Here is a 16,601-nt window from a genome sequence, read left to right as displayed (position 1 = left end):
TTTCTCACTCTCAGCGGCAAGTTATCTCACCAAAGACAATCTTTTTAGTAGTAGTGTTTACTGGACTTGCTTTTTTTCTTTGTTTTTCATTCCAGCTTATGTTAGGATGAGACCTGTATTCATCTGGTCTATCTGCTTACACAGTGGTTTACCGTACAACTCTCCACTATCCTAAATTCTGCTCCATTTTCATGCATTAAACCTATAATTTTATTTCTGTTCCTCCCTTAAAATATTCATATTTATTATATTTTTTTGTTGCATCATTCCATAGAAGGGCTGCCAGGACTGCCTTATTGAAAGCCAGTGCCTTATCCATGTGGATAGTTATCATGCATTTCAAAAAAACCAAAGACAAACCAGCATAGATACTCCAGTCATGCTCTCCTGTGTATTTTTTTGTAACATATTTCTTTAGCTGTTTTCTTCCATGAAAAAAAGAGATGCTAGAAAAAATAACCCATTTTGGAACTTGCACTTAACAGCTAGCTTGGGAATTGCATCCCACATCTTTGTGACTATTGAGGCTTCTGATGACGCTCATGGTGTGTTTGAGTTCAGTACTGAGTCACTCTCGGTAAACGGAACTGAGCCTGAAGATGGAGACAGCAATATTGTGCTGCAGGTTAGAAAGCTTTGAGTCTCATATTGCTGTGCAGTCCTTTTTTGTCTCTGTTTTTACTGGGCATTCTGCAATGTTTTTGCCATAAGTCTACAGGGTTTGTAACAACTTCATCATGCACATCTGTTTTGCCATTTCATACTGAGTTTTCTAATGTGTATCATGCAGGTTGAAGCTAAAATGATGTAATGGTAATATCTGCAGGTTTAAAATTACTTCTACGTCTTTACATTTGAGGTATTATATTAAAATAACAGTGTTGATGATACAACAAATACAGCAAAGCTGAGATAATAAAGATTACACTGTTTTTTTAAAACACAAATTTATTTTTTACTCATCGTATCAATGTCTTTGCTTAATTCCATCTCATACTTTTATGTTTTTCTTTCTCATAGAACAAAAATATGCAGATCTTTATATTTTTCGCTTAGGTTGTGAGAACGCATGGGGCCTTGTCTCAGGTGACACTGCATTGGATCATAGTCTGTGATCTTACCAAAGACCTGATCTCTACAGATGGGAATGTAACATTTGATGTTGGCCAAGCAAGAGCAAATATTACAGTACAGGTTTCTCCTGATGAAGTTCCTGAATTGGATAAGGTGTTTTCAGTTTTGATCATTAATGTCTCCAGTGGTCGTCTTGGAAATCATACCAATGCAACATTAACTATTTTAGCTAATGATGATCCATATGGAGTCTTCATCTTTTCTGAGCGAAACAGACCAATAAAAGTTGAGGAAGAAACAAAAAATATCTCCCTGACAATAATAAGGTGTGGTGGTCTCCTCGGTACAGTAATGGTAACATATAGAACTATTGGTGATGATGAAAAGTCACCCTTTCTTCCACCTGATGTTGTTAGAGCAATAGAAGGAAAAGATTATATACCCATTAAAGGTTACATGATTTTCGCAGCCAATGAAAGTGAGGCCACAATATCTTTGCCTATTTTGGATGATGATGATCCTGAGAGGTCAGAATCTGTTTTTGTGGAGCTAAGCAGTATTGTTTTGATCGAGAAAGTACAGGATCGGCCAAGTAAGTATCTTACTTATGTAAAACCTACAATTTAAACATGAAGGCTAGCATTTATATTTAATAGGATAAAATGCAACAAGTTAAATGACAAAATTTAACCTCTGCCAAACTCTGCATAGTTAAGAAATCTCTGAGTTACCTGCCTTGTGTGCTGTTGCCATATATTTCCTTTAGTGTAGTATTTTGTCAGGGATGGATGAGCTTTTCTTTATCTCTTTTGCATCTCTTTATTCAGGCCAAATATGTTACAGAATTGGTTTTGTGCACTAATACCTGTTCATCTAGTGTTGTTTCTGTTAAGTTCAGTTACTAGGAAATAAGTAAGTTAGTTTTGCTCATTGAAAGCCAAAAAAGTATTTTAAAAATAAAAAAAAGAATTACAGCTGCATGTTGCTTTTTTAGTGTAGGGAATGTTTGCTTCATCTCTCATTCAGATAAATTCAGGCCATTACAGCCTGATTTGTGCTTCAAAGCTTCTTGGCATGTCTAATTGCTGCCACCACCCCAGATTAATCTTGATGTTAAGGGAAACTTCAAATATAATTCTGCTGGGAGGTTGAAATCTTATTTATTTTTCATAATAGCAAGTGTAAAAATAAAATTATTCTGAACTGTATTGATCTTATTAGTGGCCTTATGGACAAATAAATGAATTTTTTTTTTTCACAATACCTCACCTCTTCAAAACAATTATGGCTTGTATGCTCCACAGCAGGGTAGGATAGTAAGTTATTACTATAATAGTAAGGGATTTTTCTGGCGTAATATAATTCAAACACCAAAAGTATGTTGGTACAGTTTGTAGTGATATTTTGCCCAATACTAAAAAAAGATAATTTCTTTGAAAGCTAGTGGTGACTAACTACTAAACTCACATGTATGTGTATGAACTCTATAGCCATAGTGATCAAGCATCTCAGGCACCCCCTCACTAAGTTTTCTTTACGTTTCAGTTGTAAATTCTCCTCGACTTGGATTAGTGGGTGAGACAATAGCTCATGTAATTATCAATGCCAATGATGATGCTTTTGGAACACTTCAGCTTTCAGCTTCAACTGTGCGAGTTGCTGAAAATTATGTTGGACCAATCATCAATGTGACCAGAACTGGGGGAATATTTGCAGATGTTTCTGTGAAATTTAAAGCTATGCCAATAACTGCAACAGCTGGTAAGAAATCAGAATAGCAGAAGCATGCAGACTATGTTAAAGTAGAAAGAGCATAATGTATGCTTTGAGCAGTCAAAGCAAACAAGTGTATGCTGGATGCAGTATTGTATAACAAGTACAAAAAAGTATTACAAGTACAAAAAAACCCAGTAGTGAGACATTTACTAACTCTGTTTAACAAATAGGAATCCAAGCCCTATGGGAAAGATCATGCATCAGCTTTTAGAAAGCTCTGAGACATCATCACTGAAGAATTTAGCAAGAGAAATGAGTGAAGGAATTATGGTGTTTTTTTCCCTAGTAGCCCACCACCTCTTAAAAAAAAGAAAATAAAAATAAAAAATACTATATTAGTATACGTAGCTGCTCTTTGGTTCTATGTGTGTATTTAAACCCACCATGCATTGTTTAGGTGAGCTTATTGGAACGGAAGTGAGAGCTGGGGACTTGGCTGTAAAACAAACAGGCAAAAAAAAATTGAAACCCATGAAGACTTGAACTTCTAAAAATGGGAGGTTAATTTCTGCAGTTGATCCCTGCTATAGAGAAGGTACATAAAGAAAGGAGCAAACTTACGATGTGTGCAGGGTCAAAACCACTTAGAAAGTTATAAATCAAACTCACTGTATTTCAGCTGTGTCCAAAATTGAGTAGGTGGGTGATCCATGCTCTGAGAACTGGTATTTTAGTTTCCTTTTTAGGTAAGAGACATTTCTAAATAAGTGTGTAGCTCGATTGATGTCAGAGTATGCTTTCAGTTAGTTTCTGAAGCAGAGCCATTAACTAGACATCCTTAGAGAAAAGCTTGCCTAAAGCGAGGTCCACACACAAAGTGCGCCCTTTACTATAATCTACTTTGACAAGGGTGCTTCTGTTCACTTTTATCTCTTGGAAAGCCAGAGAGCAATTAGAAATCAAAGACAGAAACATCTTAGTAGCGTGACCTTGTCAATGGAAGACAATAATCGACCTTTGTAACTACCTCTTGGTCTAACAGTGCAAACTCTGTTTTGGCCAAGCTGAGTTTTATTTTAATCCATCCAGATATCTAAAAGGCAATGAGATGTAAAAAAGACATGTGGTCAGTCTGGCTCTGAAGATAAAGGAAAAAAGACCCATGAAACCACGGAGGAATGCATGTGTAAGCAAAAGGAGAAGTGTTACGGATAATGTTCAATACAGTGAACCATAATGCATTAATATTCTGTGTTTTTTATTGTTTCAGGTGAGGACTACAGTGTAGCCTCATCAGATGTTGTCTTACTAGAAGGAGAAACAAGTAAAGCTGTGCCAATTTATATAATTAATGATATCAATCCTGAAGTTGAAGAGTCATTTTATGTTCAGCTGCTGAATCAAACAACAGGAGGAGCCTTGCTTGGATCTTTGACTAGGGCGATCATAACTATTGAGGCTTCTGATGACCCATTTGGATCCTTTGGTAAATGAGTCTTTTTTGCATGTTTTCTCCTGTTAACATTTTTACTTCAGATATGTGTGTGAACTGTTACTGGGCAACTGAATAAAAACTTTCAGAAGACAAAGAGGAAGCCTGGATGAAGATGGTAAAGGAAAAGATAAGACAAACTAAATTAAAACATGTAATTAAGGAGTAGTGGTGCTCTAATATAACAGAAAAGTATTATTTAGTCAGCTGATATAGCAAGATTTTGGAATCTCCCAATAGAGATACATGGATTTTAGTTTATTTTTTATTTTTTATCTATTCTAAGAGCTGCATTTCTGCAATTGGTTTAAGCCAAAATCTGCATTCTACTGTCTGTTGATTAAGTACTTTGTTATCTTTGTTTTACTAGATAATCAGCCAAAGCAGATTTTAAAAGTATGAAGATAAATTAAATTACATTTTCTTATTTTCTGTCAAGCACTTTAGTTTTTCTTCTTCCTGTTATTATCAATGAAATGAATTGTGTATAATTTCCAAAATTAATTTCATTACACAGGTTTGGAGAAGGGTTTTGGTGAATTAAAAAATGTAATGATATTTTAGAAACCTATCTTTTTTGTTTGTTGTTTGTTTTTTTCCTGCCTTTTCCTTTGACTTACCCTTTTCTCTCTTCAGTACCCTACTTAATTGCTGTTGTTCCATTGTGTCAGTAGAAGAAGGTAGAGGAAATAAAGAAAAATATCAAAACTAAATAATTCCAGATGGGTAATTAATTAACTTAATTCTTAAAAACTAAAAGTTTAATACAAGGAAGACTTCTACTTGAAACAATTTTAGATGGAATATGTTGATTTATTTCTTCAGTAAATGACATGAAAACTGGTAAAGAGTTTCCTTGCTGCAAATAATTATGAAATTGTCTTCTAAGAACTTGGAAACAGCTCATGGGTAGCCTCAAACAATGGGTATTTTGGAACAAACTTTTTGGATGAGGGCTTAATTTCCTCTACAGGTGAAAATATTAATACTGAGAGGTCACTTTTAAGTTTAAACCTGATTAAAAGTTATTTTCCTGTGCAAGTAAATGCAATCAAGTGAAATAAAACTATGTACTTCAGGAGTTGATGTATCTACTTTCAGTTTCATTGTTAATGAAATACGTCTCTCTGTGTTGCACATCAGTTTTTCAGATTACTGAATTCACTGTGGAGGAGCCTGAATTCGGATCCGTAACCATAAATCTTCCAATAATTCGCAATGCTGGGACACTCGGTAATGTTACTGTTCAGTGGGTTGCTACCATTAATGGACATCCTGCTGATGCTGACTTGCAGGTCGCCTTGGGTAATATTACTTTTGCCCCTGGGGAAGCCATTCAGATGTTGCTGTTGGAAATCCTGGCTGATGATGTTCCAGAAATAGAAGAAGTAAGTAAAGCAGTTATGTCTGTCTTGTATAGTATTAGAGTTTTAACTTGTTATAGAAATGTGTGGAAAGAAAAACAAGGAAAGTTCTGGCAGGAAGGTGCAAGAAGTTCAGATTTTACTTTGCTTGTGATTATTGTTAGAAATACCAAAAATTGTTTAGCTGCATTATTTCTTTTTCTTTTTTTTTTCTTTTTGAGATTGTCCATGTAGAATTAACTCAGGCCTCCAATGGTGGTGCTATTGGGTTAGATGGCGTGGCAAATATTATAATACCTGCCAATGATAATCCTTATGGCACAGTTTTCTTTCATCAATCCTTATATCGAATTCAGGAGCCACTAGAAAGAAATTTGCTTGCAAATATAACAGTCAGGCGAAGGTTTGTATAATGTTTGCTTTATTTATATCTATTTTTTTTTCTTTCTTTTTGTCTTGGCTGTAATTTCTAATGTCATGCTCCTCTGGTATAAGCATCAATTTCTTGATCTGCCAGCTCAGCACGTTATTATTTCATACAAATTGTTTTGCACTACATGTCTGCTTATTAGAAATGTACATAAAGTACTTAAAAGTAGTATATATACATTGTAATGTACAATGTAAACCTAATGTACACAGTGTACTTGAATTTTCATTTTGCCTATTTAATCCTCAAATCATTTAAAGCTGCACAACAGCCTGCTCCTGTGATTTGAACTGGAGGACAAAACGAGTCAATGCTTGTGGGATGGAAAGAAACAAGAAAGGGAAAACAGGTTTTATGCATGTGATATGATATCCTGAGGACACCTAGGAGGAAAGATGACAAGGTTGGGCAGCACAGGCTTTTTCTTCCTTGCCAGCCCTAAGAAGACTAAGTTAATTCCTAGAAAAAAAATGTTTGCAAACAGGCATTCTTAACAGACTGCTACCCCAGCTATAAATAATCAAACTTGCTATCCACAAAAAACCTCAGTTATTCTGGTACTAGCTTCAAGGGATTCCACTTTAACTAGCTATTTGGAACTTTTTAGCAATTCAGGAAGGGCCAGTTGATTTTGTTCACTTTTATTCTTAACCCAGAAACCTACAGAGTATTAGACACACTTAATCAACTAACATTATTTTTTTATTTTAATGTCTTTTAGTGGGGGAAGGTTTGGTCAGCTGCAGATATTTTACAGCACTTCTGAGACTGATGTTGTAGCTCTTGCCATTGAGCAAGGTCAGGATATCCTGGCCTGTTACGAGTCCCCTGTCCATGGAGTCCCTGACCAACCGTCCAAGACCAGAGTGAATGTGTCAGCAGCAAGTGACCCACTGTATGCCTGTGCAACTCAGTGCCTAAAAGAACAAGCGTGTTCAGCTTTTACATTTTCCAGTGCCTCTGAGATTCCTCTCTGCCTTTGGCTGACATCAGAGATCAGCCCATTAACTAACACTTCAGGATCCTGGACCTACAAGAAAAACATCACCAGTGCATCTGCTCTCTTCAGCACACAAGCCATCGCTGGTAGTGATTATGAATCTATTACAGCACAGTGGGCCATAATGCAGGAAGGGGAAGAGTTTGCAAATCTCACAGTTACCATACTCCCTGACAGTCTGCCAGAATTGGATGAGAAGTTCACTATATCCCTTTTGAAAGTTGAACTAATGAACCTCTCAGCCAGCTTAAAAAATCAGCCAACTATAGGACAGCCAAATACTTCCACGGTTATCATAATGATGAATGGAGATGCTTTTGGAGTATTTAAGATCTACAGCGTAAGTCCCAATGCGACAGAGAAAGGTCTGTATGTTGAAGTAGAAGAACGTCCTCAGACCAATGTGCAGCTAATGATACATAGGACAGAAGGCAGCCTGGGACAGGTGACAGTGGAATGGCGTGTGGTTGGTGGAACTGCTACCCCAGACTTGGATTTTGTAGGTGTTGGTGAGATTCTGGTGTTTGCTGAAGGTAAGGCAAGGTTTTGCACTAGCTTCTGTTTTATAAAACTAAAGAAAAGCAAAAAGAACCTGACAAGCACTCAGTCCTCTGGATGTTTTGATAAGCGATGTTGTATTCTTAGGCTAAACCTCCCTGAATGGTCAGGATACATATTCAAAAGAATATAGTTCATTAGCATATAGTGTTATGTTGCAGAACACAGACAGTGGTAGTAAAAAAAAAAAAAAAAAAGATAAAAAGCATAAATACCTAAGTATTTTTTTTAAGAAATATTGCAGTGTGGATTATAAAGATTACCTTTTAACCAAATAAATAAGGAATAATAATGCTGAATATAGTTGTTATATCAAGGATAATGAAAATGAGAACCAGGCTTAACTGATCTTTTGTTAACCTTCAGTCAGTATAGTATGAATTTTTCATGATGTCTCTTTTTAAGTTGTGATTGTATTGATTTCATAACATAGCAACATATTAAAAAAAAAATTGCAAACAGGATGAACAGGTCAATGGCACACATTACTTAAGTACCTTGCAGCATGACAGATATATTTTGTATTTTCAAAGTCTGAATTGATTGAACAGTTATTTTGAAAGCAATTTATGGGAGTGTAGTAAAGATTCTAGTGTGCTAGCTAGCTTGCTAAATCATCTGAACTCAAAAGAAGGGTTGCCAGCAGTGATTCTGAGGCTGACATGTAATTACATTAGTGGTTATAAGTTTAGTAAAAACTGTTTTAAAAATATTTTGAAAAACAATTTAGCAAGAAATATGTGTATCTTGTAAACTGATATTCTCATAATCATAAAACACAGGTTATGCACATGCACTGAGCAAAAGCATTGTGTTGTAAAGTATAATGGATTATAGAGACTGGTAATTGATCATGTTTGCTGTTTACATTATCATTCACGGATAGTCCAGAAGACAAGTAACTAACACAATGACAGCCCATTTTAATGCAGAGAACTTACAATGCAAATAAAGAATTCGAGACATTCAGAAATTATGCCTGTATTGTTAATTTCTACATAGTATATTTAATAATTTGATAATTACATTGCCTTAAAGTAACTTTTCAATAGTAATTGAAGAAAACTTCATAATGACATTCAGTAACTTCTAGACAGGTAAATAAATAAATATGCTTCCTGTCCTTTTTTATATTTTTTAAGTATTTCCTGCAAAAAGAGATGATTAAGTCTTTTTAATGTCTTTTCCATGTGCACACATAAGTATGTCTGTGTTCTTCTACTTGTAGGGGAAACAAAAAAGATGGTCACGCTGACCATTTTAGATGATCCAGAGCCAGAGGATAATGAAAGTATCATAATCAGCCTAGTCCATACTGAAGGAGGGAGTCGGATTCTGCCCAGTTTTGACACTGTCACAGTGATTATTCTGGCAAGTGACAATGTGGCAGGAATTATTAGCTTCCAGACAGCCTCAAGATCTGTTATTGGTCGTGAAGGTGGGTTCTTTGTGTTGGTCACACTGAGTTTGTTTAACATTAGCATGCATTGCCATGTTTTCTGTTGATAATGACTCACAGTGATTGCTTGTATCACTGTTCAAAGAATGCCAGCAAGCAGCTCTAACCATATACTTGGCATGTATTTCTTTGAATTTTAACGCTTGTAAGTGTAGCACTTAAAGGGGAAAGGAAGAGCAGCACAGCATTTCCAAAACCATTTTATATATCATCATCTGTGCTTTCCTTTTTTTCTGAAGATCATGCCTTGCTTCTATTGGTATTGCATTTCAAAGCTCTTAGCATTTCTTGTCTTACTTATTTATACCACATTCCATAACTGTATATAACTCCCATCATACACACCTATTAGTAGTCATAAGAAAATCTCATCTATCAGTGATTTACAATTCACTTTAAATCTTCTAGAAAATATTCCTACAGAAAGATTAGGATGTCATCTTCCCTTTTCCTGACTCAATAACCTGCTGTTTTAAGATTTGCTTTTTCATGGCAGCTAATTTAGGAATGTAGCAATCTTGCTGTTATGACATGTTCTCAGTCATGACATTTGAGAAAAAACAATGATAATTAGATATGGACTTTGCAAAGGTTTCTACTAGTGCTTTAAAAGAGTGTGTTGCATGTTTGATCTAAGGTTTGATGCAGTTTCGTGTAGGATAATAACAGTACTGATGGTGATTGCTTTTGGCAGCTTTTGCTGGAATCTCAATGTCTTGCAGTATCTTATTTTCTGACGTGTAAGCTGTTGAGCAGGGAAAGTTAAAACAGAAACTTGCTGTCCAGGAATGTGTGCATTGCATTTTCTGTTTGAAGAAAAAAGTCTTCCTCAACCAAACGTGTTCTGCTTTTTTCCCAGAAATGAAAGGGCATCATAACCTTTTGGTTTTTATCTAGATATGGTTTGTGTTAATTCTGTGCTAGTGTGTGCCTGTTTTTCATCCTTTATTCCTCCACATTAACGGTTCTGATCAGCCTGCCAAGCCAGCTGCAATCTGGCAGGCTAAGAGCAGCTGTTAATGAGCACAAGGAATTAACAAAAACTGTCTTATTCCCAAAGGTTATGATGACCCTGATTACTTTCCACTGGTTAAATATTATTCACAGCATGCTAGCAAATGCTGGCCATTTGGAGCTTCAATACTCTGCTGTAGTTTGCAAATGAATTGATTCCAATTCCTCCAGCTTGTGAAAAATAGTGCATTGTCTTACAGCAAGAAAACCCAACCAAACTAATTCCCTTTATAAAAGAAGAATGAGCTAAGGCCTTTAGATAATTTCAGTGTTTTTATTTCATTTTCAGTATCAAGGGTTTTTTGTTCTGAAAAGAAAATTTATCAGTCATAAATCCAAATACGATTATCTTTTATATTTATTGTGTTGATGAACAATTTCTGTCAAGCAAATCTGTAGTATTCTCAAGCTGTGCGTATTATTCTCAAGCTGTGCATATTATTTATCACCTTATTGAGGGCAAGGGTAGCATTTTAGTGCAGGCAGAGACATGCAACAGTTGTGTGGCTGTGACTGTAAAAGAGGAAAATGAACTGCAGCTTGAAATAAGGAAGGAGGATGGCTGAGGCCCCCTTCTTCCTGAGAAATGTAAAAATCTAAAGATATTGATAACATGGTTAAATATTATAAACCATAAAACAAAACAGTGAAGTTAACCTAGTAACACTTTCAATTTTCAGAAATCTTGTATTAGTATTTCTTTCTGGATGGGGATACCAAAGATTTTGGTAAAGCTGACCAAGAAACGTGGGTCAGTAATAAACTACTTGGGGTCTGTAATTATGATGATTTGTGCTTCAGGTTTCTTAGTGTTTGGATTACAGTGTAATAGGCTTCTGCATAATAAAGCATTTTGTCGCAGTCTTCAGTGAAAATTCTCTGTATTACATAATGTTGTATCGAAATAAGCTTTGTCTAAATTATGCATTCTGCAATGGTACTAAAGTAACCATTTTGCTGTTTAATATTTATTTGTTTGCAACGGATGTGCAAAATTCTCAAATAAGATAGAATGGATTTAAGTGCAGTGTTAAACAATATCATAAATTAGCCTCAGGGGAACCTGTAAACTGGCACTCTATCCTCAGATATCTGATTGTAGAAGCAGAATCCTTGTGATGTCAATAAATTTTGGATTCTTTTATTCTCTTAGAAGCAATATGGAACTACTTAAAACAAAGATTTGAACATTGGTACATCTCCAAGGCTTAACTGAAGTTTGAAATGTTGAGGCTGAATAACAAATACTAATTCTATTTATTTGAAAATAGGTGTATAAAATTCTTGTATTACTTCTTCACAATTTTATATTTTAATTAATTATCTTAAGGTCTCTTGAAGTTAGTTGTTCACATCTCTGTCATTGGTAGCCAATATACGTGCATCTCTCTAATATTTTCTTACCTAAACCCCCCCACGTCTCAAAAATATTCAAATTGTTCCTGCAAGTTTTAGCTGTACAACACTGTCCTGAAATATAATGTACTGGAATAGCCACATAGCATCCTAACCTGATGCTCTTTAAATTACATAATCAGAGAGACTAGCTGTGCTGCTCAGCTCTTTATGCCATGGAGTAAGAAGCCACATAACACCACCTCTTCTCTTTCACTTTCATAGACGTATCTCAATGTTTCTCAACAGGGTTGCTTCTAAGTGTCTGTGTAACACAAATCAAAAGAGGGAATTATTCCCAGATTTTGCAACAGTGAAAAAAATTCAAGTCAGTTTATAGAATTACTAAGAAAGACTTATTCAGTCAGTTGGGGATGGAACTAAGTTTGTCAGATTTCTTGTTTTGCATCAGTAGAATACATTCTGGCAAATTTTTGTTTAGTTTTCTTGATTCGTTAGTAAGCAAAAGAAATATCATGTATTACTATTTCCAGACATCTCAGTATTACAGATTTCTGCATATTTCATGTGTTTGAAAGCCAATGCAACACTGTACATACTGGCAAAGTTAAATTACACAGACTTGAAAAATGCTGTTGACATATGGATGAAATACACTTACATATTATAAATAAACATCAGTCCTCTAATGTGAATGTATTGCATAATATTACCAGTTTTACCTGCTGATCTATTTCATATTGACATAACATGTTAATTTCACATGGCCATATGTTAAATATTTAATATTATATAAACTATATAAATTTTATAATTTTAAATAAATATTTAATATTATATAAATTACGGAAATTTTCTTCATTTTACAAAGATTTCTAAGGAGTTTACTCTTTTTAATTAAAGTGCCCATTGGGTTAAATGCTACAAATGTGGAAAATAACATAATTGCTTCTTATAGATGCACATTGTCAATTGATACTAATTATCCCAGAAATTAGAAGTTATTAAAAATTTAAAATACAAATTATTAAATATATTTTTAAAATAGGTTATTTTTAAAATTATTAAATATTATCATTTTCTGGATATTTTTTAACACTGATGATATTTATAAGTTCAAACTCACATATATGGAACTTACAGGTAATTATAAGCATTTTTCTGCATGCACTATCTAAAGTCACAAGACACTACGAATGTTAGGAAAATGTATATTCCTTGCCAGTTAGCTGTTGTAGAAAACTATTTGTGTTATAGCTGGTGCTTACAGCATTTACTGTTTTGTGGACTTCACTGACAGTTATTGCTCTTCTGTTTGTTATTCATCTGTACCAGGTTCCCTCACATTTTGATAGTTCTTTCCAACAGTAGACTAAAACCAGAAAAAAAACAGGAGGAAAGAGTTTAGGTTTGGGTTGTTTGTTTCAGTTTTAAGAACAAATGTGTTATACATATAATATTAATGTCTTTAAGAAAAATTATCTTAACAGTGATGCATGCTTTTGGCTTCTCATTTTTGTAGCTGATATGTAGGAGGGGAAACCCCAAAATATTGCATCTTATCCTTTGTTCCTAGGAGAACAACTGCAATTCCATATTGTAAGAACAGCCCCAGGACTGGGAAATGTTACTGTTGAATGGAAGATAGTTGGGCATAACGTAAAACAAAATTTTGAAAACTATTCTGGAATACTCTTTTTTCCTGAGGTAAGTCCATAAACAAAGCTAATGGCTACAGGAGAATATTGCAATTGGAACTGAGCTGAGAATATGAGTGTGCTTTTATAGCAGTCTTTGTTTCTTGGTCTGGTTATTTACTTGCTCCTTTACTCTTGGAGTTCTAAACTGGAGCGAGTTTATAGTTTTCAATACTTTAACTTTACATTTCTTAAAGGTGTTATTCAAAATACATATGATAGAGTGGTATCACTTGTATTTTATACAATAATGACTAATCAATTTATCAATAAAATAAATAGGAGACACTGAATACAACTTTGTATGTTCACTTGCTGGATGATCATATTCCTGAAGAAAAAGAAGAATACCAGATCATCCTATACAACATCAGAACAGAAGGTAATGTGGAACTATAGCTGGCTATATCTTAGAACTACCATTTAGTAGTAATATTTGCATATCTATTAATCCCTTTTGGAAGTGTAGAAGCAAGCATACTGCAGCTGGTGTAAACTATGCAAAGTTCATTCACATTTTATTGAAACTGTCTTGATCCTTATGTATATACATATATATATATATATATATAAAAAACCCACAGCATCTTTGCAGTTGTCCTTAATTGGTTTTAAACCTGATTTAGCTCTACCTGTTTAAATTTAGTGGTTATTTGCTTCCCTGTAACTGAATACAAACTTGAGCTTACTAATGTGGTCTGGATTGCTGGGTGAAAAACTGGCTGGCTGGCTGACCCCAAAGAGTGGTGGTGAATGGAGTGAAATCCAGCTGGTGGCTGGTCACAAGTGGTGTTCCCCAGGGCTCGGTGTTGGGGCTGGTTCTGTTTAATATCTTTATCAATGGTCTGGACAAGGAGATTGAGTGCACCCTCAGTAAGTTTGCGGATGACACCAAGTTGGGCGGGAGGGTTGATCTGCTCGAGGGCAGGAAGGCTCTACAGAGGGATCTGGACAGGCTGGATCGATGGGCTGAGGCCAACTGTATGAGGTTCAACAAGGCCAAGTGCCGGGTCCTGCACTTGGGTCACAGCAACCCCACGCAGCGCTACAGGCCTGGGGAAGAGTGGCTGGAAAGCTGCCCGGCGGAAAAGGACCTGGGGGTGCTGGTGGAGAGCCGGCTGAATGTGAGCCAGCAGTGTGCCCAGGTGGCCAAGAAGGCCAACGGCATCCTGGCCTGTACCAGAAACAGCGTGGCCAGCAGGAGCAGGGAGGTGACTGTCCCCCTGTACTGGGCACTGGTGAGACCGCACCTCGAGTCCTGTGTTCAGTTTTGGGCCCCTCACTGCAGGAAAGACCTGGAGGTGCTGGAGCGTGTCCAGAGAAGGGCAACCGAGCTGGTGGAGGGTCTGGAGCACAAGTCCGATGAGGAGCGGCTGAGGGAGCTGGGGCTGTTTAGTCTGGAGAAGAGGAGGCTGAGGGGAGACCTCATCGCTCTCTGCAACTACCTGAAGGGGGGTTGCAGAAGGGAGGTCTTCTGTCAGATGGCTGGAGACAGGGTGAGAGGAGATGGCCTCAAGTTGCGGCAAGGGAGATTTAGGTTGGATATTAGGAAAAATTTCTTTACTGAGAGGGTTGTCAGGTATTGGAACAGGCTGCCCAGGGAAGTGGTGGAGTCACCATCCCTGGAGGTGTTCAAAAAGCACATAGACGAGGTACTCCAGAACATGGTTTAGTGAGCATGGATGATGGTTGGATTCGATAATCTTGAAGGTCTTTTCCAACCTAAATGCTTCTATGATTCTATGGATATAGTTGCCATGACATAAGCAGATATTTTTATCTTTTAAAGCAATCTTGTCATGCCACAAGCTGGCTTTCTGATCTGTCTCTGAATTCAAGGAAGTCAGAATATTTTATTCTTGCCATTCAAATTATAGTGAGAAAAGAAGCATGAAACTGCATCCCTTCTGAACTACCCTTTGTTAAACTGAAATTAGCGTCTAAACACCAAACTAACCGGACATGGATTGTGTTGCAGCTAAGTGCCTCACCAACTTGCCAGAATCATTTGTTGACTCTTGTAATCCATCAAGATAAGCATGAATTAATAGAACAACAATTATTCATCAAAGCAACATTTGGAAAAGAGAGTAATTTCTTAATGGAATCATTGAGAAGTTGAATGTAATTTTAACTTTTGGAGTTAATTGCTGGGAAAACTTTCTCTTTTGTTTTACAAAGGAGGAAGTTTAGAGCAGTTGATACTTGGCACTGGCCCATTAGGTTTCCTCATTTCTTAATACGTTTTTGTGACTGTATACGTAGTATGCATACAATTTCTGTTGTGATTGTATGTTCCTGTATCTGTTATAGAACGTAAATATATATACGTTCCACACCATCCATAAATTTCAGGGAGCACATAATGCATTTCATTTAATTTCATTTGCACTGTTACTGACTGTTATTTGGATGTAATAATAGCAGTAATATAAGACAGAAAAATTAGTTGCATAACACTTTATTCACTGTTGTCCATTGATTATTTTGCAGGAGTTTCTTCTTCAGGTGCTGCTGTTTTGGATAGTCAAGGATATGAAGCTGTCCTGACAGTAGAAGCTAGTGATGAACCACATGGAGTTTTGAATTTTGCTTCCCCATCCCGGGTAGTTTTAATTCCAGAGGAAAACAAAACGGTTCAGCTTTTTATTAACAGAGAATTTGGATCTCTAGGTTTGTATAATAACTCAAGAGAAAGGAAGTTCTGTTTAGGTAATCATTGGGCAAATGAAAGCCATGACAGGGAGGCTGGAAATTTCGAAAAATCTTGGATACGATTGATATTTGCAGAACTTCTAGGTTCTTACTGCAGGCTTGGAAACTAAGTTTTAGTAAAAACTGGAGCCATAGCCCTCATTTCCACAGCAAGGAGTCTGGGAGCTGTGATGTAACTAGTTGGCTATTAGGGATACTACCTTTATGTCTAATGTATCTGTCTCAAAGTGTTAGTTTCTCCAGAAGAAATTAAAAGCATGCGAGAAAGGAGCTTGTATGGAATGATCATTCCCACATATTTCCCCACTAAACTTCCAGAAGTTGGCAGATTAGGAATGTCCCATGGAAAAAGTTTCATTCAGACCACTGAATTCAGTTTATGTCTCCTCTGAGAATTTCTTGCTCTGTTTTAAATCAGTTTGTCTTTTGATGTCCATAAAACTAAGTGGTACTTAATTCAGAATTCAATAATGTGCTGTGTGCAAAAATATTTTCTTTTGTTTGTTGCCTGAGAATTTCGACTTATATTGTGAGAGAACATGTGTAATCATTTCCTATTTACCTTTTTAGACTATATTGAGACCCCAGTGATAATCCCTCTTAGTTTCTTTGGTTATATCTGTTTTGAAATGAAGTGACCAGTTACAACAGGTGTTCAAGATCTGGACACACCACAGATTTGTGGAGGCATTTTAATGAAATTTCTGTTTTCCCATTTCTTTTTTA

General features: G+C 36.1%; 1 protein-coding gene across 1 annotated transcript in view; it reads left to right on the top strand.

The window, feature by feature from the left end:
* The window catches only part of ADGRV1 (adhesion G protein-coupled receptor V1), a 284,664-nt gene that overhangs the window by 47,257 nt on the left and 220,806 nt on the right, over positions 1 to 16,601 (top strand). Inside the window, exons 27-37 of the mRNA XM_049794659.1 lie at positions 486 to 625; positions 1,057 to 1,666; positions 2,620 to 2,835; positions 4,061 to 4,276; positions 5,426 to 5,670; positions 5,868 to 6,049; positions 6,798 to 7,609; positions 8,863 to 9,072; positions 13,040 to 13,170; positions 13,443 to 13,542; positions 15,654 to 15,833. Coding sequence (XP_049650616.1) covers positions 486 to 625; positions 1,057 to 1,666; positions 2,620 to 2,835; positions 4,061 to 4,276; positions 5,426 to 5,670; positions 5,868 to 6,049; positions 6,798 to 7,609; positions 8,863 to 9,072; positions 13,040 to 13,170; positions 13,443 to 13,542; positions 15,654 to 15,833 — 3,042 coding nt within the window. The remainder of the gene's footprint in view (positions 1 to 485; positions 626 to 1,056; positions 1,667 to 2,619; positions 2,836 to 4,060; positions 4,277 to 5,425; positions 5,671 to 5,867; positions 6,050 to 6,797; positions 7,610 to 8,862; positions 9,073 to 13,039; positions 13,171 to 13,442; positions 13,543 to 15,653; positions 15,834 to 16,601) is intronic.

This window comes from Accipiter gentilis, chromosome Z (assembly GCF_929443795.1).
Source record: "Accipiter gentilis chromosome Z, bAccGen1.1, whole genome shotgun sequence".
NCBI lineage: Eukaryota > Metazoa > Chordata > Aves > Accipitriformes > Accipitridae > Astur > Astur gentilis.
This window is presented reverse-complemented; position numbering and strand designations above follow the sequence as displayed.